Source organism: Pseudopipra pipra, chromosome 18 (genome assembly GCF_036250125.1).
Source record: "Pseudopipra pipra isolate bDixPip1 chromosome 18, bDixPip1.hap1, whole genome shotgun sequence".
NCBI classification, from domain to species: domain Eukaryota; kingdom Metazoa; phylum Chordata; class Aves; order Passeriformes; family Pipridae; genus Pseudopipra; species Pseudopipra pipra.
The window spans coordinates 2,980,349-3,004,308 of record NC_087566.1 but is presented as its reverse complement, the minus strand read 5'-3'; the positions used below and the strand labels follow the sequence as shown (position 1 = coordinate 3,004,308).

The window sequence follows — 23,960 nt, the reverse complement described above, 5'->3', positions numbered from 1 at the left end:
TGGCCCATCCCAGGGTGGGGGAAGAGGGAGAGAAAAAAATCCTGCTCAGCCCGAACCTTTCCCCCGCTGCAAGCACCGCGTATTTAAAACACACCCCGACCCCCAAGTTGAAATGGGAAGGGTCCCGTTCCCCCACCAAGGGGGACCCGAACCTGTGATGGTCGCGGGGGGATTTTTTTAATTAAAAAATCGGGGGGAAAAAAGCTTTATGGCCACTTTCTCCTCCCTTTATCTCGCCGGCGCAGGAGTCGGGGGCCGCGGGCCGAGGGGCAGGCAGAGCATAAAACAGGATACGGGCTGGAAGTACATCCTTATAATATTTATTACTGGCGGAGGATGAATCACTTTCCAATATACGGGCCACTAACTGTTGAAGGGATGGGGGAAAAAAAAATCTCATTAACAAGAAATATATATGTTCTGCTAAATGATGTGCTCATGGACTGGCAAAGGTACAGGCAGGGGCTGCCAGTTCTCCTTAGTTCTCCTCTCAGTGACCTCCCAGGCCACTGGTCCAGCCCGAAGCCTGGATGTCTGTCCCCGTTTCAGCCATTTTCTAGCTTAATCTCAATATATCTGGAGCCTAAGGGCGAGAAGAGGGGATTCCAATAGAGGGGGGAGGGAATAAATAAATTAAAAAAAGTATTTTCAGGTGATAACTAATGGAAAAGCGAAATCCTCTGCTCGGACAGGAGAGAAAAGAGCCCAGCAACACCATCAACTCCTGAGCACTCTACCTGGAAACTCTGAAGGAGGGCTCTGCATTAAAATTTAACTGATCTATTCTCTAATTCTTCACTTTTGCGTTATTAATTTATGACAGATAAAAGCATAGCTGAGCCTTTCTCATTAACTTTTCAAACGCCACTTAATATTGTTCCATTAAAAGAGGTGACTTTAGTAGCCTCTGGATCGACTTTAAAAGCGAGAGGGATAAAGACGGAAAAGGTACATTAAACAGTTTGCTTAAAACTCCTCCTTCCCCCCCAACCCCCCCAACAATTCAAACGACACCATCCCGACTGGTTCGTACTGGCTCCTTCCAGGAGAAATATCTTAATATTGGGAAGGGGAAGGGGGGGTGGAGGAGAACGGCAGAAGAGGGATATATATCTTTCAAGCCCTCCATCCTCCCAGGCACTTTGGGGAGGGTTTGGGGTGAAGGCATTTCACAGAGTACGCCCAAGACATTTCAATAAAAATTTATTGAAACTTCAGTGACTTTTTAAAAGGGGGAAGGAAAAAAAAAATTACAGAAAAAAAAAATAGCAAGAACTTCTCAACATTTATATAACACAAAATATACCTTCATTTTTTTTTTTTTTCCTTTGAACCAGCTCCGAGCACCTGACTTTCAACCCAAGAAAATATGCACTCACTCAAACAAAGACAACAATAAGCACAGTAGTAAAACTCCATCGCGGGGTTGTTTTGACATACCGAGGAAAGAGGGAAAAATAATAACAAAGTAAAGAAAATCCTAGAATCTTCACCTTTTTTTTTTTTTTCTCTCAAGCCACTGGAGAAGCCTGTTGTCGTGTTTTAATGTATATTATTATTTTGCTGTTGACATTTTATACGGCAAGTAGTGCTTTGAACACCGAAGAAACTGAGGATTAAAAGCCACTATGGCACGTTGCTTTTTCTTTTTCTCTCTTTTGATTCTTTTAAGGTCTTTGATTAATTTCGTTTCTTTCCGCTTTGCTTTTTTTTTTTTTTTTTGCATTCGGCTCCTTTAGAAAAGGACGAGGTCAGGTTTTTCTGGGCTGAGCTCCGCTTTAAAAAAGTGAGCCCTCAGAAATGGGGGAATTTCTCCTCTGGGTCGGGGGTGTATGTTTAAAGGAATTACAAACTTGAAATGAAAACGACTAAAAATGAAAACAGAAGGGAAAAAAAAAAAAGAAGACGGCTGCAGTCATATTTACAGAGATATGTACAATGTCAATAAATTAAAGTTTAATTTCGAGTATTCATATTCCACGTATTTACAGGAGTTATCAAATAATTACATAAATACTTTGTTTTAATAATAGTGTCCGCTCTTTTCTTCTTCTCAGTATGTTTAAACCTTGTTATTGCATATACAATTAAAGAGGGAAAGCTGTGATAAACCTACAGTCAAGCTACAGAGGTTTTTAGATAAAATAAAATCACTTTTTTTTTTTTCTTTCCAACTACACTTCTTATTTTTGCTGCTACAGGGAGGATGTTTAAGGTAGAGGGACGAAAGTCTTATTTTTGTTTTTATCATTAATAATTTTTTTCCCTGGGATTTGAAACGAGCATTGAAAATAAACAACAAAACCCCACCGGAATAAAAAAATACTCCCCCCCCCAAAAAAAAAAAAAAAGGCAGACTACTATGGAACATGCAAAAAAAAAAAAAATAAAAAGCCACCGACTGGCTCTCAGACATCACAATAATATTTTAAACACACAGCTTCCCTTAATATCGACTAAGGGGGTTGTCGTTAACAACCCGCCCAAGAAACAACTGTTGAAGAACCAATATGCGAGTTACTTACACACTTCTCTTTCGGAAAGAAAAAAAATCACTTCTCTTACTTAATTTTTATTCGTAAGTCTGTTTGATTTTTTTTTAAATTTTTTTTTCTTTTAGGTTTTTTTTCTTTCCTTTTTTTTTTTTTTCTCCTGGGTGTTTTGGTGTTTCTTTTTACACTGTTTAAAAAAAAAAAAAAAAAAAAAGGAGGGTGCCACAAAACCCCACCGGTGCCTCGGCCCGGCCAGGCTGCTCCGACCCAGCACTCCCAGCTCGGCTCTGCTCCCCCATCCCCGACCCCTCTTCCCGTTTGCTCCACCAGATACCTTTTTGTTGATAAACCGCGGGATTTTATATCGGAAAAACAAAAAAACAAAACAAAAAAAAAAAAAGAGAGAAAAAAATAAGGAGAGGGTAAAAAAAAAAACACTCGCGGGGTGGAGGATGTGGTTTCTTTCAAACAAAGTGCACTGCGAGACTGATTTGAAATGAGCTCCCGGAGGCGCGGGGGGTTACGGGGAGCCGCTGCGGGATCTGTCCTGCTTGGGGTCGAGCCCACTGACGAGGCGCTGGATGTTTTGCAGTTCGCTGGTGGCCGCCTCCTTGTCTGCGCCCAGTTTGGGGGAGAGGGAGACGGAGCCGGAGGAGAGGGTGGAGGAGCGGCTGGTGAGGTCCGAGGCGGAGTCCAGGGGCACGGAGCCGGGGCTGGCGCTCAGCCCCCCCGCCTTGCCCTCGCCGGAGCCGGCGGCCAGGCCGGGCAGGGCGGTGGTGAGGAGGCTGCTGCCGTCGGAGAGGGGCACGGGCAGCGGGTAGGGGCTGTAGCGGAGCCGCGGCCGCACGGCGCTCAGGAAGGGGTGCCGGTGCACCGAGCTGGAGGCGGCGCTGGAGGCGGCGGCCGCCGCCGCCATGTAGGTGTAGGGGTAGGGGAAGAGGCTTCCGAAGGGAGACATGGCCAGGCCCTGCGGGAGGGGAGGAGAGAAGAGGGAAAGAAAGGGTTACCGGCCTGCACACCCACCCCCGGAGATGCTTCGCGGCACCCCCACGCCAGCACCCTCCCACGTCAGTGGGGAGCTGACAGCGGCCAAGCTGCTGCTGCCCACGGGAGGGGATGGAGACCCGACCTCCCAGTGCCGAGGCCAAAACCGCGAGGACCCAACGGGGCAGACCCTGCCCGTGCTCTGCCCTGCGCGGCGCCCACCCCGCCGGCCCCCTCTCGCTGCGGGGGCCGTGGCATCTGTCTTCCTCACTGCGAGACTCTCTTTCTCTGGGGCGAGTGCCCTGTACCCGCAGGTGTAGCCCCCCCGCCCCGCAGGGCAGCCCCGGGCTCATCCCCCCCCCGACGGCAGCTCCGCAGGCTCCAACGAGCCCCACACTGCGGAGCTGCGCCCCCGGCGGGGGCAGGGGATGCAGAGGCCTGGCCCCGGCACAGTGTCACAGGGAGCACAGGAGTGGGACGACCGCGGGGAGGGTGGGAGAGCTCCGGGAGATCGAGCTGGGCCGGCCCCCACCCCCTCCCGACTTTCCCTCCTCCGACTTTCTCCCAAACGCTGTGACTGCCCCTGCAAAGAGAGGAGGCACTTCGCCACAGCGGGGAAGTTAAAGGAGGTGCCCGCTGTCCCTCTATTCCCCCGGGGTTGAAACCCTCCTGCTCCGGCGGGGGGTTGGCGGGGGGAGGCTGCGGTACCTGCGAAGCCAGGACGTGCTGCTGCAGATGGAAAGGCAAAGCAGCCGCCGATGCTCCCGAGAGTCCCTGGGCCGCCGCCGTGGCCATGACCGTGTTGTCCAGTCCCGAGACCCCGGCGGATGCCCCGGAGACGGTGGCGAGGAGGGGCCCCATCCCCGCGGCCATGCCGGAGAAAGCCCCCCCCATGGCGAACTGCCCGGGGTGCAGCAGCAGCGGGTGCCCGTTCCCCAGCGGGTTGAAGAACTGCTGGCCGGCCAGGGCAGGGGGGAAGCCGAGGTTCTGCAAGTGTCCCTGGCTCAGGTGGGCCGTGCTGTCGGTCTGGACCGTCAGGGGGGCGAAGGGCTCTTTCCCCAGCAGCCTGTTCTCATCTACTTTGGGGCCATCCCTGAGGGGGCTTTTCAGTTCCTCGCCGCTCAGGCTTCCCCCCCGGGTGCTGGAAGAGATCGCAGCCGGGCTGTGCCTGGAGTCCGGAGGGGCTTTCTCAGTCCTCTCCCGGCTCCTACTCCCCGCCGAGTCCCCGGGGAAGAAGTGGCTTTTGGAGGGGCTGCCCCCCTTCTCCCGGGGGTCGTCCCCCGCGGTGGCAGCGGAGCTGGCCGGCGCTGGGGTGCCGGCGGTGGTCGTGCTGATTTTGCCCGACTCGTTGCCTTCTAGCAAGGGATCGTCTTTGCTGTCTGCATCGCTGTCTCCCTCGCTGGGGCAGAGATCTGCAAGACAAAGGGGGCCCGGGGCTGGGATCCGGCACTGCACATCCCGAAATCCCCATCGGGCTGCCACAGGGGGCAGAGACGCTTCCTGGCTGGCCAGAGGTTTGTATGGAAATACTATTTTTTTTTATTATTATTACATAAATAAATACAGCCCCCGGCTCCCACCGCCCGCCCCGAACAAGCCAGCCAGAGTTTTACACAACGCAGCGAAATTGGCTGCGAAACAAAGCGACAGCCCGGAGGAGAGACCCTCCAGTCGGGCGGGCCCGGGGCCAGCGGCTCCGCTCTCCGGGGCTGCCCAGAGCCCCCAGAGACCCCCCAGGGACCCCCCAGGGATCCCCCACCGGCCGCAGCAAAGGCAGCGGAGCGGTGGGACAGCGGCGGCTGGGCTGAAGGGCCTTGGGGATGTGCCTCCTACGAAGTTTTACAAAGTCTTCATCCCTTTCAATGGGCAAACTTTGGAAACGCAGAGAGAGACCGACCTCCCACTCTCCTTCATCACCCCTTGGACCCCCCTGCTCCTCCTCCCCAAACGCATGCACGGCTCCAATGGATTCCTCTGCACTTCATCTCCTAATTTCAGCGCCCCAGGTGCGAAGCTCTGGTTTGCTTTTTGGGTCCCCTCCCAGCTCCCCCCCCCCCTCAGCTCGGCAGCCCTTTAAAAAAACGAGTAGAGCAACTACAAAAAAGAGGTTGTTTCCTCCTCCCCCTGCACCCTCCTCCCTGCCCCTGGATGGATTAATACATGTGAGAGAGCTGCAGACAGCTCCCAACCCTGCACGGAGAGAAACCCAGGGTGACTTTTCTATAACAAAGTTCGGGACTGTATCCAGGGGAAAGATCCTTCCTCTAATAACAGATTCGGAGAGGAATATTAATGGAGTGACTCCAGTTTTGAACTTTTGCCCCGTGGTCTGTCTTTGCTCCCTTGACTCGGAGCCGGCTCCTTTCTGAACCGAGGAAGGGAGGGATGAATGTGCAGCAAGGGGAGAGGGAGGCTGGGGGGAGAGGGAGAAGGAGAGGAAGAGTGAGGAAGACAGAGAGGGAATGAGGAAAGAAGAGGAGGGAGGGGGAAGAAGAAAGAGAATGAAAGCAAGAAGGAGAGTGAGGAAAAGAAAGAAGAAGCAACAAACTAAAGAGAGAAGAGAGAAGGAAGAGAGAGAAGAGTGCAAGGAGAGAAAAAATATGAAAAAAGAAGAGGAAGGAAGGCAAGGGGGAAGGAAGGAAGGAAGACAGGCCAGTGCCAGAGGGCAGTGGTAGCAGCTGGGATGTGTCACCCCACAGAGCAGGCTCTCCTGGGTGGGGTCCAGGGGCCACAGCTCTCACCTTTGAGGCTGGAGGTGCCAACGGCAGGCACGGCAGGACAGGAGGACTGGGCAAAGCACTTGAAGGCCGTCTGCTCGTTGGACGACTCGTCCGAGGTGGGGTTCTCCTTCTTCTGCCTCTCGTCGTACACCCGCATGGACTGCAGGGTCAGCTGCTTCCTGCGGGCACACGAACCCGCTGGCAGAGCGCACCCGGCACCCCCCTCCTTCCCCAGCCCCTTCCTGAGCTCACATTTTGGGATGAGTGGGACAGGGGAATCAAGGGCCACGGTCCCCTCGAGGAGGAGAGCGTGTTTCTGGCAGGCAGGGCTTGGCTGCTAACGAGAGGAGATTTCTTGGAAGCGGCGAGCGAGCGGCTCCTCGGCGAGGGCAGATATTAAAGACAAGGGGCGGAGGGGAGAGGGAAGCATTCCCTGGAGATTAGCTTTTATAACCGAGGATGTTCCAGAGATATGAGCCATCCTAATGGTTGCTAAGATTGCTAGGAAGTGGTTATTTTGTTAGGCACTTTGTGTAATCTTTTCACCAACAATTAACCCGGAGTAAAAACCTATTTATATTTAGAAAGAAATTAGAAATCATTTCCGTCCTGTGGCTCCAGCGTTGGCTTTATTTTCACACTGACGGACAAGAGGAGCTGGCGTGTGCATGTTTGTGTGTGTGTGTGCTGGGCAGGGAGAAAGGCCCCTTGTTTTACATCACATCCCCCCCCTTCTTTTTTTTCTTTTTTTCTTTTTTGTTTAAAAAAAAAGAGGAACAGACAGATTTGTTCATTATCTAAACCCCAGTGCAAATGGCTAAAATATCCTGTCTGCTGTAACAAAACAAAACAGACATATCCCTCATCAAAGGGGAAAAAAAATTGTCCCTTTCTCTATTTTCTCCTTGTATTTTCTTCTTATGTTAAAAATAAAAATCTTCACTCCCATTATAACGAGTTTTGTCCATCTACCTGGGACACAAACTGTGTCCTGCTGCTTTGGGAAAAAATAAAGAATCTTCTATCATTATTACTTCCATATTCACGAGATATCTCTGTCAAAGCAGTTTATTGATATGTTTCTCCTCCACGTTTTTTCGATACAACCCCCAGAAAAATGCCAGAGGAGATTCAACCAGCGCTCAGCCCTCACTTCTCCCTCTTCTCCAGTCCCAGATACAAACTACACTGGAACATTCCCTCTCAGATTTTTAAGGGAAACTTCTTTCTCCTGTGATATTTGCTTAATGTGCTGCATTCCCTTTGGCCAGTCATCCCCTGCAACGTGAAAAATAACTGTGGAAAGCAGGAAAGAATTCCCATGCAATCCGTTTGGGGTTATTAACGCCAAGATCCTTATGGATTTTGGCGGGGGGAAGTGTGGTTTGGAGGCAAGTCGAGGTGATTTTGACCTCTGCTCATGTTCTGAGCTTTACACATGAAAACCAAACGAGGTGCCTGTATGTGATCGAGCCAGACTTACCTTTTTTCCCTCCTTCCATTCCCGGTGTCCCGAAAACCTTTGGCAAAGGGGTTGTTGTCAATTTTTAATTGGGTGATCTAGAGCACGGAGAGAAAAAAAATAGGCGGGGGGGCAGAATAAGGGGATTTTCGCGTTAAAAAACAAGAGCAAAACCCCCTCTTCCCAGTTCCCCCAGCGCTGGTAGGATCTTGTCAGGAGCAGGACAGGGGCAGGGGGCAAAAGGTCCCCGTTTTTGAGGGGAATCTCTGTGTTTTCCCGGGTCGTTTGGAGGCAGCTCACCCCCAATCCCCCGCCGGGCTGGCCACTGACCCGGGCCGTGGGGGCAATGAAAGAGCCCCGTGTTGCTGCCACCACATCGGAATTAATTGAGCCGTGCAATGCGATCCATGCAAGTTATGCCTGTGCTTAAAACTCTTTAAATGCCATAATTAAACCGCAGAGGAATCATACCCACCCCCTCGCGATAATAAAATACTTTATATAATCGCATTATGCTCTGCCTCTGTGTGTGTGTGTGTTGGGGCGCCAGGGGTGTCAGGAGCCAGTTCGTATTTTTTGGGGGGGCGGGTGAGAGTTTTTTGGTTTGAGTTTCCTCGGGATTCACGTTATGGCAGGGAATGGCTGCTTGGAGCGATGGGGGTGCGGGGCATCCCCTAAGTCCCTCCGCGCATACGATGAGCGGAGGCGGATTCAGAGCCTGGCCGGGGTCTCCCCTCACTGTAACGGGATGCGGGGGATGCGGGCGATGGGAACGGGGATGCCGCCTCCCCGTCGCTCCATTCCCGGTCTTGGACCGGGCTGGAAGCGCAGCAACCTCCAATTTAGGAGCAGAGGAGGACCACGAAAAGGAAACTCCGCCCGCGTCCGAGTGCGGGCAGGACCAGCCCCGGCTCCCGAGTCGCCCCCTTCCCCCCCCGCCGCACACACGGGATGAGGAAAGAGCAGGAAAACCCACTGCTAAAAACCAGCGGGACTTTTAATCCAGGTGCTCCCGGCCGTGCCTTCTGCTCCCCCCCGCGCCGAGCCCAGGGCTCCCCGCCGCTCCCGCACGCCGCTTTCCAGCCGATTTCATGGCAATCAGACAAATATGCTCCTTTCTGTCCTTCAACCAAGCCGGCCCCAGCTGATAGACCGGGGCGAGCAGCCCTGCTGATAAGTCCCAAAGCAAAGTCTACTCTCTGTACACTCATTTTCTTTCATTTTCCTTGCAAGCGCCGGGCCGCAGAAAGAGAGGGAAACAGCCCGAGCTCCGAGGGGGAAGTGGCTTTTTTGGAAACCGAGGGCAGAAAGGTGCAGATCCCCCCCTCTTCAGCCCTTAATTTTTAGTGGTGAAGGATGCGAGGGGCAGAAAGAGAGACACGAGGAAGCTGCAGCGAGCGGGCGCTTCGCAACCTTCCACACTTAACGCACGCGAACTCCAAGTTATAATTTATAGACAAAAAACCCCCCACCAACCAAAAAAACAAAAATCAAAGCCTCTTTTCCGGCTCCTTCGCTTCCTTCCACTTGACTTAATTATCGTAAATTCACCATTTGCCACTCTCCCGAATATACCACCTTGGTCGCAAGCGACAATAAACCAGAAGAAATGGAAAGGCAGCGTCTGCAGCGCTGCAAAACTTTCTCACCCGGGCTCTTTCAGACCTTCCAGCTAAATTCAAGCGAGATACCCCTCTCTGATCAGAGCATATTTCTGCACCACAAAAAATAATAAAACACTGCAGGATGCAAAAAAAAAAATATCATAGTAATAATAGGAACCAGACGTGTGCTCCAGCCTTATTGCCAATTGCTGTTAAAGGAGCTAAAACAGCACAAAGGCCAGGAAGAATTACAAAATCTCAGCCCCGCTGCTCTCCCCCCTCTGTCTTTCGACACACGGAGCCGAGTCTTTCTTATTTTTTTTTTTCCTGATGCGTCTTAGATTAAATCCACACTGAGAGCAGCGATCCCCACCCCGTCCCTTTCCCCATAGTGGGGAGCGATACCGGGAAAAGAAAATGGTAAAACCCCCCTAAGCGTTCTTCCCCCCACCCCACCCCCAGTCCTCGCTTTTAATTGCCTTCCCCGAGGTCGGTATTAGGAGAGGGCCCGACCCCCTCCCCCGGCGCCTTCCCCAAGTTGGATCTAGGAGGTTTTGGGGGGGAAGATGAGGAGGGGAGAGAGAGAAGAACGGGATGGGCTTCGTGATTTTTAAGGGAACAGTGCGGAGCAAAAGTTCTCTTAAAAGCCAAAACACGTAAAACAAATCCTCTCTTAATCTCCTTACCTTATCATTCTGGTATGCGGTCACTGCGATGAATTCAGTCTCCGGGAAAACGTAGGTCCTGAACGTGCTGTAGGGAAGCTTGAGGATATCGTTGGCTCGGACGATGTGGAACCGGGGCTGGTACTTGTGCATGGAGTTTAAAATGGTCTATGGGGGGGCAGCGGCCGCAGCAGAGAGGGCAGGAGGGGGGGAAAGAAAACGGTCAGCAGGAGCAGCACCCCCGCCTCGCACTTCCCCCAGCCATCGGCACTTTCTCCTCTTAATTTGCCTTCCCTCTCCTTCCTCCCCTCACTCCTCCTCCCCGCCGAGCACACTCCAAACACACGCACACGCCTCGCAGCATCCAACTAAAAGTACTGACAGCTCCAGCTCGCCGGAGTTAGGCTCTCGCTGGACCTTTTCGGAGGGAAGGGGGGGAATCCCATCGGAGCTGTTGGGGAGAAGCTGTTGGGCTCCGGCCGCAATGTCTTTTGATTTCAAAGTGTAAAAAAAAAAAAAGAATAATAAAAATAAAATCAACTAAGGAAGCAGCGGCAGCTACAATAGCAACACCACCACGAGAGCCTCGGCTCGGTCTAATTGCGTGCCCCAATTCACTTAAGGCCTTCTGCGAAAGGCAAAAATGTATCGTCTAATCAAATCACAGGCAGCAAATGCAATCTTCGGCACATTAGAAATCCCCCGGCCGCGGCCACCACCAGCAAGCCCCGGCTCCGAGGCGGAGGCTTTCCCAGGAACAGAAAGAAATGGCAAGGATCGTTCAGAGCACTTATCAGCAGGTTTGTTTGATTTCACTCTTAGGGTAAGTTTTTATCTCTGCACACCCGGTAAATGTAAAGGAGTGGATAGACATGAATGGGCAACTTGACCTCTGCTTTTGGTCCCTGTTTATTTTCACTCCTGCTTGCTTTACATTATCCAGATTAATATAGATTTAAAGGTTTGCGTACTTAGGCCTTTAAGCCCTTTATACACATATGCATATCGTTTTCCTACGCTTAAAAAGTGTGATCGACTTTATTAAAAATATATAGAGATATATAAAGTCACCGCAGCCCCGAGAAATATCGAGTTGCTCTACGCTGGAAATATACCTCTAAAGTTAACGCTGAGTGGCACGGAGAGGTTACAGAGTAAACTCCAGCGTTTAATCCTGACCTCAGCAGGGGGAAAAATCAAGGGCTATCCTAAACCGGAGAGATGCTCGTCCCCGTGTGCGCGGAGGGGTATTTATTCCCTGTTTTCCCCGCGTTTCGGGAGCCCGCGGGAGCTGCCGGCGGGGCTGCGGGTACAGCCCGGCCGAGCAGTCGCCGTGCTCCGGGTGGACCCCCCCGCGCTGGGACCCCCCTGCTCCGGCCGGGTTGGAGAGGGAGGGAAGGTGGGGAGGGGGGTGGCAAAGGAAGGTGTAAAAGGCACTCACAAATCCGTGCTTGTCAGAGATGTTGTTAGTGAGCTTCAGCTTGTGAAAGGTGACGACTTTGGACATCCATTGTTCGCCGGTGGCCGGGCTGTCCGGGTGGATGTACATTCTCTTTGGCATTTCAGGGTCAGCTTTGCCGGCTACCATCCACCGGGAATTATGGAATTTGTACCTACAATCATCAGCCGCCACAATATCCATCAATAAAATGTACTTGGCCTTTTTATCCAGTCCAGTGCATCTCACTTTAAATGGAGGAAACATTCTCCTATGGGCAGAGAGAGGGGAAGGGGGGGAGGAGAAAGAAAAGAAACGATGAAAATAAAATTAATTACAGCGTTTAAATAAGCTTCTGAAATTCGGGAGTGTGTCTACCAAACAATCGCTTCAGCTCTCAAAAGTAAGAAAAGTAAGCGTGTGTCCAGCAAAAAGGCTTCCCCCCCCCCATCCCCGGCCGAAAGGCTTCTCAAACGCTTAAAACTTTCAGGAGAAAATGGTCCCTGGATGGGAGAGGTACTCGTTCCCTAGAAATCAGCAGGCGCCTACCTCTGCCATTCCTAAACAGCAAAGGCCCATTTTGGGCTCTCTGATGTCTCATTAGTTTCCTTTTCGCCTGCTAAACAAAGAAATGGGAACAGATCGCACCCCGGTAAAATAAATATTCTGCATTATTATAACCCAGTCACACGATGAAGAGCAGGAAGGGGAGTTTTTCACTTTGCAGAGGAGGAAAAAAAAGCCCCAGTGAGGGCAGGGTGGCTGCCGGGGCTCTCTCCCCGTGCTCCAGCCTCCCGGAGATCCCCCCGTGTGCCGAGGGCTCCCTGCAAACCCCGCTCCCCTCCACTCCCAAGTCCGGCTCCAAACTGCAACAGGATACCACAAATTTGCTGTTTATTATATCGAGCGGTTGGCATTCAGCAAATCTCAACTTAAAAGGAAACACATGACTTTGTAACACGTAAGAGCCCTTAATACCGGCCGAGGCTTTCACGCAAAAACTTCTGACCACAATTAACAGAGAAAACTTCGGGAAAGCAGTAAAATGGGCGAGGGGAATTTTTTTTTCCCTCCTTGTTGCTTTTAGGGCTCGTATTTTTTTTCCCCTGAGCCTGTAGCCTGCAACTGGTGCTCTGCGAGTAGGTGAAGCTCCTGCTAAGGCAGCCGAAGGCCATCTAAGAAGACTTTTCAGGAGTGGCTTCCTCGAGTAATTCTCCTGGCAAATCACACGCGGAGACTTGGGGAGGTTTCTCAGAGAGCCCCTTAGAAAAACACCCGGGCGCGAAGGGGGTTTTCACCCTATGTGTCATCACAGCAATAGGCAGAGTTGTAAAAGAGCCCAGATGTCAATGAGTAGCGAATATAGAGAGGGATTTCAGACGGGTAAACCTATAAAAAGCAGAAATGCCGAGCGTGGACGCGCCGTGTGTATTCATTCATTCCCACGTGAAGGTTATATAAATACAGGGACGGGCAGCGCGGAGCTGCAAACCCTTCCCTGCCACTCCAGCAGCGGTTGCAGGACCGCTGGGGAGTTCTGTCAGCTTTTTGTGCATTTCTAGATATAATCAGTCACCACAAACGCCGCCTAAATCCGTGCACTGAGAGAGGCACAAGCTGATATACCGAGCCTGTCTGCCCTCCTGCAGCTCCCGCCCCACCAGCAGCCACACGCCGCTCCAAAGGATTTTTCCTTTATTCCCCTTTCTCTTTCTTACGGAAGAAAAACTGCGTGCAGCGAGGCTGAAACCAGGCCAGCCCCTTTTCCAACCCCAAATTATTTTCTTCCCGCTCCCAGTCTTCTCCAGAAAGTATTAAGCTACTGAACCATGAAGGGACCCTCTCGCCCCCTGCGCATGCTGAGCAGGGCCGGTTCGTGGCTGGGCTTTTCCCTGCAGCGTGGTGCCCCACATGGGCTCGGATCTTCAGCTGCCTAACACTTTCCATAATTCCAGGTGAAAGGAGATTTACGGAGAAAGGCGCCGGAGGGAAAGCCTTGCTCTGGAGCAGCCTGGTGGGGTGCAGAGGCTGAGGGGTGGGGGAGAGGGGGAGGAAAAAAAGGCACGAACCCCCCGACCCAGACCTACCTTCCCGATTTGGTAATCACCATCTCCGTGCCTCTTTTATGGAACTGCTCCCAAAGCTCTTTAGCTTCCAGATGCACTTTCGGATCGTCTTCCACCTCTTCTTCTGGCTCCAGAGTTTTTAAAGGCCTCAGATGGGCTGCTGCCTGGTGACCCAGGGAAGAAAAGGGGATACCAGTCTCTGCAGCCCCCACTAACTGATCCATGATGGGTTTAGCCAGAGCCCCGGGAAGGGAAAGGGCGGCTGCCCCATTGGGAGGCAAAGCCAGAGCCGGGAAGAAGGGAGGCTGATGTCCCAGCACAGCGCTCATGGCAAAGTCCGGTGCCCGGTGCGGTAAAAAAGGATGATAAGCCATGCTTGTCCCAGGGATTACTGGATCTCTCATCGGTAAATTCATCCACTCCACTCCTCGGTCTTCCTACTGCTGGAGTAGTCCCGGAGTGGTTTCTAACAGCACATCACGAAGAAGAAAAATTAAGATAATAACAACAACAGCAATAAAGCACCAAAAAAATAATAATAATAAAAAAATAAAAATAGGGTGGGGTAAAGAAGCTCTAGACAGCACAGTACATGGGGGACAGGCAGAACTTCTACAGCCTACAACTTTCCGAGCCGGGGCACATCCCCAGCCCTCGAGACAGCGGATTAACAGGATTGTTCATTATTAGTCTTGCTTTTTTTCGTGTTCGGTCTCTGAGGTTTTGTTTTGCTTTTTAGTTGATCGGGTTTTTTTCCTGAGTGGAAGTCCTTGCGCTGGAAAAGGAACGCCGAAGAAGGGAGGAAAAAAAAAAAATCCACCGGGTTCGCTGTCTGCTCCTGTTGCTGCAGAAGAGCTGGACAAGCCGAGATCCTTTTTTTCCTTCTTCTTTTTTTCTCTTAGTCCCAATCCCCTTTCTCTCCTTCCGTGGCGGAGGGTGACGGCTCGAAGCTGGGTTTTCTTTTTGGGTGGCTGGCTCTGCCCCCCCTCCCCCCCACCCCTCCACCTTTCCTCCGTACGGTCAGGCTGCAGAGCAGAGGCTGGGAAAGGAGGGAAAGCAGAAAGAAGCAAACAAACCCACCCCCCCTCGCCGGCCGAGAAAGGCTCCTGAGCAACCTTCAGCAGCAAAAACTTGTAGGGAAATCTCGTTTCCGCCTCGCCTTTCCCCCTCTCCAAGCAGGAGCTGGTCAGGGTGCCCTGATTCCCATCAGGATCTCTTCTTTCTTTCACCCTCCTCCTTTTTTTTTTTTTTTTAAATTTTCCCCCCTCTTTCTCTTTCGTTCTGCCTTAAAAAAAAAAAAAAATAATCTGGCAGAATTATACTGTTGTCTCCGCAAAAGAGAAAGGGAGAAAGACAGAGGGAAAGAGAAAGGAAAAGAAAAAGGGGGGAGGGAGAAAGAGAGAAAAAGAGAAAGAGAGAGAGAGAGAGGGAGAAGGAGCCTCTCGGCTCTGAGAATTCCCTGTGAGTCTGTGCTCTGCGTGCACCCGATCGTAGGGATGTGTTGTGGGTTACAGGGGAGCTGGAGCCGCCTTGATTGGCTCTTTGACGCTTTCGGACCAATTGTGAGGCTCCATAGGCGGGGTTCTGACAGCTCGGGTGGAGGGGGACAGCGCCGAGTTATAAAAAGAAGGTGTCGGAAACTGTAACGCTGCAGCAAAGCATCACTAGTACTCCGGGCCGTGTGAATATGTCAACATGATCAGAGGGGAGGGAGCAGGGAGGGAGGAGGGAAGGGGCCGGCAGCGCCCGCCTCTAGGGGGGTACTGGGGGCCGCCTCGCCCCCCGGCCCCGGCCTCCCGGGCAGTGCCCGCCCGCTCTCCCCCGGTAGGAGCTTCCAAAGCGCCGGGACCGGGGGGGGCTCCACGCTTGGCGCTGGGGTCCGAACCTGCGAGCCCCTCCCTCCCCAAACGCCGCTGGTATCGTAACGGGGGGCACCCCCGCTGTCCCCCCCGCCCCGGACCCACCTCGGGAGGCCGCGGGCCCCGCCGCCCCGCACGCCCATCCCCGCAGCCGCCGGGTTGGTGTCACCCTCGCTGCCGCTCCCCCGCTCGTTTTCCACCCTCCCCTCCCTCCGCTCCACCGCGAAAGTCGCTTTCTTTAAACGACCCCTCCGCGCCGGCAGCCGGGCGCTTTCCTTCCCCCCGCAAATCCGGGGGTGACCCCCGGGAGGTGGAGGGGCGGCCCGGGGGGGGCTCTGCGGTCTCCCCCCGGCTCGGGGCCGGGCTCCGGCGGCTCCAGCGGCCGCGGCCGCCGTTATTATTGTTGTGGTGGGCGGCTGGAGGCTGCGGCGGGCGGGCAGCGGCTCAGCCCCGGACCCGGCGGCTGCGGATCGCGGCGGGGGCTCGGGAAGGGAAGAGGGGCGACGGCGACGGCTGGAAAATGGGATTTTTATTTATTTATTATTCCCCTTTTTCCTTTCTCTGGCTCTGAGGATTAAGGCCACTCGGCTGGCGCTGGCGCCGAGAGGGTTACGCTCCCACACCCCTCCTCTTCCACGAGGTGCGCGGGGAGGAGACGGGAAGTGCGGCTTTCCCTGCGCCCGGGCAGCGCCGGGCGGGGGGGCCCAGCCCCGGGTTACCCCCGTGCCCGGGCTCGCGTGGAGCCAAAGACACCCCCCCTGGGGAGAGCGTCACGCGTGGGTCCGATCCGACCCCGCGGAGAGGGAAGAGCTGGGCAGGATCCTCCTGGGAAGTTTCTGGGTGGGGGGGGGGGGTGACAGTACAGGGAAGCGAAAGGGGGCTTGCGGCTGTGCGTGTCGTGGGGGCCGTGGGCATGCAGGGCACGGAGCGCCCACGCGTGTGTCAGGGGGGATATCCCCCCGCTGGGAGGTGCCGGATCATTACTCTCCCCTGGGAAGGGGGGGGGGGGGGATCTCCTGACGCCCCCCACCCTGCATTAAAGAGGGGAGGATAATCCTCCGGGAGCGGAGCGGGGGAGCGCGGGGGCTCGGCGCTGGCTGCGCGCAGATGGGAGCGGAACCTCTAAAGTGATTAGCTCTTCTAACATTGCATTTTTGACGCACATGGTTAAGAGCGCTTGGCGCCAGCTTGGTGAAGTCCCTGTAGTAACCAGCGTCTAGGATCGCTTTGCATTCACCAAAATATCTCCCCTTTGGTCGGGGGTGGGGGTGAACAGAGGAGGAGGAGGGAGGAAAGGAAGCGGGAGTAATGCGTTCAGAGAGGATGGGGGGGGGAAAGTCTGATGTGTTTCACGGAGCCAGGAGCCTGGCTACCCGCGCAGCGCTCGGCTGCGCTGTGCAGCTGCTTATCGACGGAACAGAGCGAGCCTTTCCAACCTCTGCTCAGAACCGGTTCTCGAGCTCCCGCCTCGGTGGGAACCCCCAAACCCTTACGCCTTCCCCTTTAGCAGCGCCCACAACAAACGCCCGGCGGCTCCAAGAAGTTCGCCGCGATTTACCCCGAGCGGGGCCGCCGCTCTCTCACGGGGACCGGGAGGTGCCCGCGGGCTCCCGCGGGACAAGCGCAGCCGCCCCCGGCCCCGCCGCGCCCCGGGCCCCGCGCCCGCCCCGCCGGAGCTCGCCCTCGGCGCCGCGGCACCCACCGGAGTCGCCGCCGCCCTCCGCGCCCGCCCCGCACCTTGCACCGCGCTCCGCACCCACCCGCGGAGCGAAATAAAACGTTCTGCCGCTTATGATTTCCAATTCCAGCGTCTGCCTAATGGCGTGCAAACTTCCGCCAGTTCCGAGTGACCTCCCCGACGAAGCCCCCCGGAGACTCGTATTATGAAGGGAGGCTGCACTAATCTAAGATCAAAAGCGGGAAGGTGCGAACAGTCTTTGTCTCCCTTCGGCCGCCTCATTCCCCCTTCTGTGTGTGATAAATCTACCCTGGCGCCGACTGCGCGCTGGATGATTAATTTGCAAGCAAACAAAAGGGACCTGATGGCCAGCCATCTTAGTTAAATATTGGCCAGTGCTTCCAGCTACTTGTTAGCCGCCTCTTTGCCAGAAATAAATAAATAAACGAGGCGGAGAAATAAATAAATAAATGAGGAAGCCCGCAGAAATGAATGGCAAAGCGAAGGGGTGGAAGTGGGGTAAGGGAAAAAAATAAAAAGTAAAAAAAAAAATTAAAAAAAAATAAGAAAAAGAGATAAGGGTGGCCGATGGCGAAGTGCCGGGAGCGGGGTGGAGGTGGGAATGGGGCTGGTGGCGGGGGGAGGCAGGGTGATAGCACGCTGAGATAGCCGGCTGCCCCCGCGCCTCCCGGCCCGTCTGCAGCCTGGGCTTGCACCAAGGCCGACACTATCTTGGCTCTTCAAAGAGGCATGAAAGGTCTCCGCTGTCTCCCCGGAGAGCGGCCAGGCCGGGGCTCTCTAATCTCGGAGCACAAGAGCTAAAGGCCAGGGCGGGGGGGAGCGGCTCCCACCTTCCCCAAGTCTTCCCCGCTCCACCATCGCCAGCACCTCACTGGGTTTTCCCTGGTTCAGTCCAGACCCTTTGGTGGCCGAGCGGCTGGGAGAGCCCTGCTTCCTCGGATTTCACCCTCCTAAGCAACTTTTAGCGTTCGCACGAGAGCTCGGGGCTGCAGCGAGCCTGCCCCGTGCGTATGTGTTGGAGGTGTGGGAGGAGAGAGGCTCTGGCTCTCTCCCGGTGGCCTGAAGAGCCAGCTGGAGGAAGGAGGCAAGAGGAAAATAAAGGCAGCCCAGCTTTCGGGCCCACACGTCTTCTCCCAGGCCTGCGGGAGCGGCTCCGAGGTGTGTGTGCGTGCGTGGAGGGCTCGTGTGTGAGCTGCGAGCCCTCGGCGCGCCTACGTGGAGATGCTGTGTGGGTGTGTGCCACCGGGAGGGATCCGTGCCCCGGGGCACACGGCAAATCCTCGCTCCGACAGCAAAACCCGAGGTGTCCCTAACACCCCCTGCATGTGCTGGGTGCTCTGCAGGAAAGAACAAGCCCTGGTGGTGCGCGGCGAGCGGGGGGCCAACAACGTGCGCAACCTAAGTGGGGTTTTGCATCCTATCTGTGCGTTTCCTTATCGCGCTGCCGCTTCCAAGCATCCCCAGGGGGCCCAGAGCCATCCTGCGTGCCGGCAGCTCCGCACCCTGCACGATTCATCGCCCTCCTCCCTCCTTTTCCCCCGGCGACGGAGCCTCCACTCCTGTCTCCAGCCCTTCGGAAGGCAACACCCCACCGTGGCCGCGCTGTGTTTATCCGAAATAAAAGGCAGCGGGGCTGGTTTACTTTGGCAGGTTTGCAGTAAATACCGGCTGGAGCGCGGGGGGTGTCTGGTGAGCGGCAATGACACGCTCCTTCCCAGGGAAACTCTTCCCAGCCCTGTGCAGGCCCTTCCCCAGCCCCACAGAAGGTGTCAGCAAACGGGGGCCATGTTGACACAGCTCCATCCCAGAGTGGCACTGCAGGCCACAAGTGGAACGAAGCAGGTCCCTTAGGGAGTGAGTCTATGTACTTGTATTATATAAACTGCTAGGGGGAGGGGGGGGAATCGTTACAGCACCTCTTTGCCTTTCCCTTTGGCAGAGCCCTTCCTCCAATTGCCAGTTGGATTTCATGGAAAGTCTGGCCCGAAAACTTTGAAAAATAACCTGCCAGCGTCCAAAAAAAGCGTTGTGAGGCATTATAAATAGCAATAAGAGAGAAAAACATGTCTGCCTCCGGGCAGGCTTGACCCCGTCGTGTCCCACCACAATCGAAGGGACTGTTCCCATCTCTCTGAACAGACGTAGAGGGGGGAGACAGGGGGATCAGGTCCCCTTCCAGCATAGCCAACAGGGCTTTGCAGGGCTGGGGGCAGCCCAGAGACAGTGGTACATGTGCCTTATTGGAACACTGGGGAAGAAAGAGGAAAGCAGCAGTTAGAGAGGCTTCTCCTCCTCCACGGCTCCCTGGGATGCAATCCTCTGGGAAAGGCTGCTCGTTGCAATCCTCTGGGAAGGGCTGCTCGTTGCAATCCTCTGGGAAGGGCTGCTCGTGGCCCAGCCTGGTGGGAGCAGTGCAGCACTGACTGTGGCAGAGCCATCCCTCAGCATGGGGTCACCACCACGCCGACAGTGAGCGACCCTTCCCTGCCTCTGCCGGGAACAGCCCACAACTCCTGGCTCCTCCTGAGCCCCCAGGGCCTGGTCCCGGATCCTGCCAGGTGTTGGCTCTGGTGGGAGCCCAACCATCAGGGCTCCGGGATTATGATGACAAACATCAATGGTGCTCAGATCGCTCAGGTTCCTCCCCTCCCCACAAAGACCTGTGTTCACCTTGTCCCTCTCCCCAGCTGCTCTGACAGTCTCCAGTCGCCTCCACTTTGCCATGGACTAGAAAAGAACATAAAGGAGCACCCAGAGCTGCCTGCTGCAGCTCTCCCCTCTGCCACCAGCCAGGCCCGGCCTCACCGACCAGGGCATGTCAGGGCACAGCAAGATTTGGGGCCGGACCTCTTCTCTCCCCAGCTCACATCCCTTTTACCTTTTCAGAGCCATTTTTGCAACTCTGAGTTTCCCCTCGCCACAAACCAACCCCCACTGCACACACGGCCCCGGCCCTTTCCACCCCCCTGGGCTTGTTCTTCTCACCAGTGTGTTGCTGGCAGAGGCGAAATGAAAGCCCTGCTCCCTCCCTCGCCCTCTCTGCACCCATCCTCCTGCTTCCACCACCGTTGGCCAAGCAGAAATTGTAAATAGAGTTCACTATTTGGATAAGGGTTGTTTTTTTTTTTTTTTTTTAAGTACCCGGGCCATACATACAGTTTGCCTCTCAGGAAGTCGCACTAATTGTCGTTTCCTATAGTCAAACAGATCTATCTTTTCAATGCTGTCTTTGTGTGTCTGCGTGCGAGGGAGAAAGAGGGAAGGAGTGGATACGTTTATTCAATTATTTAAACACACACACAACACAACAAGAGGGCCGAGAAGGGCCGGTTCCTCCCGCAGCAGCCCTCCAGCTCTCCAGATGCAGCATTGCCCCCCCACCCCCGCCTCCCCGCACACCCAGTAGAACAAGGCACTCGAGAGCACCCGGCAAAGAAAACGATTTTATCTTCTTTGACCATCAGCCGTGTTCTTTAACAACCCAGAACCGGAGCCTTTCCCATCTCCACACGCCCCCCGGGCGTCTGCTCTGCACCCCCGGCCCCGAGGGGAGGGCGCAGCATCCCCGGGGCTCGGAGCGGGGCCGGATCCCGAGGGGTGCTGAGCCCCACCGGGCACACGGCAGACGCCGGGGTTGAAGCAGAGCAAAGAGGGGACCCCAGAGCCTCCGGCACCGCCACTCGCCCCCACTTTACTCCCGTTTTCTTCAAGATGCCACCAAGTCACCCGGTCATCGATTGATACCTCGGCCCGGGCGAGGGCGGGGGGAGGAACAGCTGTTGCAAAAGGACATGGTAAATCTAATAGGGGCTGCTGTCAATAGAGAAATGACAGGGAAGAAGAATCGGCTTCTTAAAGTCTGCTGAACTAACACTCATCATGCAGCCGCGGACACGTATTCTCCATCGGAGCCTGGTATCCATTACTATTTTCCTTACTAGGTTTCAATTAAAGAGCTATAACCCCCACACGCACACCCCAAGGCAGGGGATACATGAAAGAGAAGAGGAGGCAGCGGACAAACTCCTGCCAGCCCCGAGCCCCTGACGTGCCCAAGCGAATCCCCCCAGCCCCGAGCGCCCGGGCCGGGGCAGAGCCACGTCCCTGCGGGCGGCGGGACCCCGCGCCCGGCACCGCTCCCTCCCTCTCGCCATGGGCTGCAGGGCTTAAAAAACTGCTAAAGGTGGATGTTCTCGAGGCATCTGGTCAGCAGAGATGCTCGGGGCACAGCGGTGGGGCACCCACAGCATGACCGTGTCCCCGATACCTTCATTTCACTCCTTCCTCCTCGCGGGAAACAGATCCTAAATTATCCCCGGCGCAAAGAAAGAAATTTAACAAACCTCACCGATTTTGGGGGGAAAAAGGGAAGAGTTTTAATTTTTTTCAGTGTCCCTGTTAGGAGGTTCATGAGGGGAAAGGAGCTGGGAAGTTTTTTCCTCCCCCGTCTCTTGCAGCCTCTCTGTATGTTTGACCCTTGGCATCTGCCTGCGAAGGGCGAGGGAAGGGTTTCACCCTCCCTGCCTTCAAACGGAGGCTGCAAAAGGCGGCCGAAATGTGCCAGCTCAGCTTTGGGAAACTTTTGGGTAGCGGCAAAGTTTCACTAAAGGACTTGACCGCTCCGGTCAGCCTAAAACTACCACCCGACATCGCATGGCCAGGGGCTCCCTCTGAGCGGCAGCCCAGACAGTGGGAGGGGAGGGAGAAAGTCCTCCCTTCCTTCCCTACCGCTTCCCAACTCTCCCTACTGCCAGGTGACACCGTCCCGCGGGGGCTCAGCCGGCCGGGGACCGGTAGCCCAGACCCTCACCCCTGCCCTGGGGTCTCCAGGCAGCCCACCCTCCACCCCCTGCCCTGTGAGGGCACTGCCCGCTGCGCTTCGCCAAAAAAAGCTCCTTCTACACGCTCACACATCCACACACGATCCAGCGAAAACCCTCTGGAGATCATTTCCGTGGGGAGCACGACGAGATGGAAATAAATAACAATAATTAAAAAAAAAAAGGGGGCAGAAAAATAAATCAGGGGCTCCTCTCTGTCTCTAGGGCGTGGGAGGTTTTGCAGCGCTGTTTTATTTTAGTTTAGTATTTTGAACAAACTTTTAGATTGATTTCCGGAAAGCGCAAACGCGCACACATGGGAAAGTGAAAAAACCGGTCCTTCGAGGTCATCTGAGAAGGGGAGACGGGATCTGTATCCTCCCCACACCCCCCCAAAAAAAAAGTAACAGAAGGGGAAAGATCCCATGTTTTTATAGTTTAAAAGTACTTTGAATTATTTGCTTTTAATGGCACACGTGGCTGCAGCAAAGACGGGATCTGCTTTCGATATTGCACTTGCTCCTTGCTTTTCTGTACATGTGTATGTGTGTGTATATACATCTCTAAGCCTTACAGCCCCCACTCCATGGCCACGTTTCGTCTCTCCACCCTTTCCCCTGGACCAAAACCAAGTCCCAGGCCACGCTTGCTCCTACGGTAATTACTGTTCTGCTGGGATTCGGAAACACGGGCAGAGCCGACTTCTGCCACAGCGTTTCTCTGGAGCAGCAGGAGTGTTGTGAAAATTTATTAAACCCAGATGATCCGGGAGTCGGGGCAGACGGAAAAGATTTCCAATTAAAGCCGAGCGGAGCAGAATACAGCCAGCTCCGCGTCGCAGGTGTAAACAGTATTCGTGCAGCTCTCGCTCCGCTTCCCGGAGCGGATCCTTCCCCTTGCTGGAACTGGGGTTAGAGAGGAAAGGTTTGGGTTGTTGTTTTTTTTTTCCCGCAGGAGATTTTGCTGGGGAGCCATCGGGCTCGCCCCGGCGCCGGGCTCCGCGGCGCGGAGCATCCTTCCCCGCGGTCGATGCGCGCCTGGGCGGCTCGGTGCCTGCAGCCCCCGCGGGGCCACCGGCCGCCACCTCCTACCCCTGAAAAATCGCTGCTCACCTGTTGCTGCAGCCGCTTCTTTAATGGCATGGGCTTAAGGGGAAGCTAAATCGCTCACAAGCGATCTCGGAAAAGCGGCGGCGGGAGAAAATAATTCCGGTTACACGGGAGAGATGGGGTAGGACAAAATAGATGGGGAGCCGGGGCATTACTGCTGATGCTCGGGATGAGAAAGGAAATGCGCTCCCATAGAGCACAGCTACATCCTCCTCATTTTGGTACCAGTTCTTACGGGGTTGGGAGCGTAAATGCACCCGGGAAAGTGGTTCCCTGTTTGCCAAGTTCAGGGCATTCAGGAGCCCAAATCACCTCGGGGTCCGCGGGAGCCACCCCCCTCAAACAGCTTTTTCCTCCTCAGAGTGAGGCTTGACACACACTCCGTTCACGGGGCACTCAACTTTCTGATGTTACAGTCTAAATAAGAGAGAAAAGCATTAATGAATGTTTAATCCCTGTTTTCTTTAAATACCATTAGGACAATTGTCCAGATCCCGGGTCAAGGAAAAATGCTGTTCAGTGGAGACAGGAAGGCGACGGGCTGGAAGGAGAAGGGGGGATTTTAAGAGCGAGTAAGTGGGTGCATAGTGCCTGGAGCTCACCTTCTGCAAAGACAAGGTGTGATTAATGCCCGCCACTTGTGGAGCCGTTTGCCCCTGCCCCGGCTGACGCTGCAGAGGCAGCACAAATCCTGCTACTCGTCCCTCGACAGCGAAGTGAGCAGAACAGATTGTGAAAGCCTCTGCACGCCGGGCCGGGGGTGGGAGAGTGGGGGAAAAAGAGAAAGAACATACAAGACAAGCCCGTCCCAAGAGCTGGAGTGGGCAGAGTATTACATGTACAAACATCCAAACAAGATTCGAGAAGTACAAAGCGTCGGAAAATCCGGAGCAGCCACATAAAAAGAGAAGTTAAGTAGGAAGTGGTGTAAAAGTGTTGTCATTTATTTTGCCTTCCCTTACAGATGTTCTGCATAAAGCCCTATCTTAATGAGAGAGAGAGAGAGAGAGAGAGAGAGAGGGAGGGAGGGAGGGAGGGGGTG

At 54.5% G+C, this 23,960-nt stretch overlaps 1 protein-coding gene across 8 annotated transcripts in view; it reads right to left on the bottom strand.

Annotated features, from left to right (window-relative positions):
- Positions 1 to 1,186: 1,186 nt before the first annotated feature.
- The window catches only part of TBX3 (T-box transcription factor 3), a 433,177-nt gene continuing 410,403 nt past the window's right edge, over positions 1,187 to 23,960 (bottom strand). For 4 of the 8 annotated variants that reach the window (XM_064674670.1, XM_064674671.1, XM_064674669.1 and 1 more), the window contains 7 exons: positions 13,453 to 13,897; positions 11,369 to 11,636; positions 9,949 to 10,095; positions 7,680 to 7,756; positions 6,218 to 6,375; positions 4,185 to 4,888; positions 1,187 to 3,459 (listed from right to left, as the gene is read on the bottom strand). In XM_064674670.1, the coding sequence (XP_064530740.1) occupies positions 3,013 to 3,459; positions 4,185 to 4,888; positions 6,218 to 6,375; positions 7,680 to 7,756; positions 9,949 to 10,095; positions 11,369 to 11,636; positions 13,453 to 13,847 (2,196 nt within the window). In that variant the 5' untranslated portion in view covers positions 13,848 to 13,897 and the 3' untranslated portion in view covers positions 1,187 to 3,012. Of the gene's footprint in view, positions 3,460 to 4,184; positions 4,889 to 6,217; positions 6,376 to 7,679; positions 7,757 to 9,948; positions 10,096 to 11,368; positions 11,637 to 11,914; positions 13,152 to 13,452; positions 13,898 to 14,511; positions 15,332 to 15,395; positions 15,415 to 23,960 lie in introns of those variants that run through there. The other 4 variants (XM_064674673.1, XM_064674672.1, XM_064674675.1 and 1 more) reach the window with 4 other exon arrangements.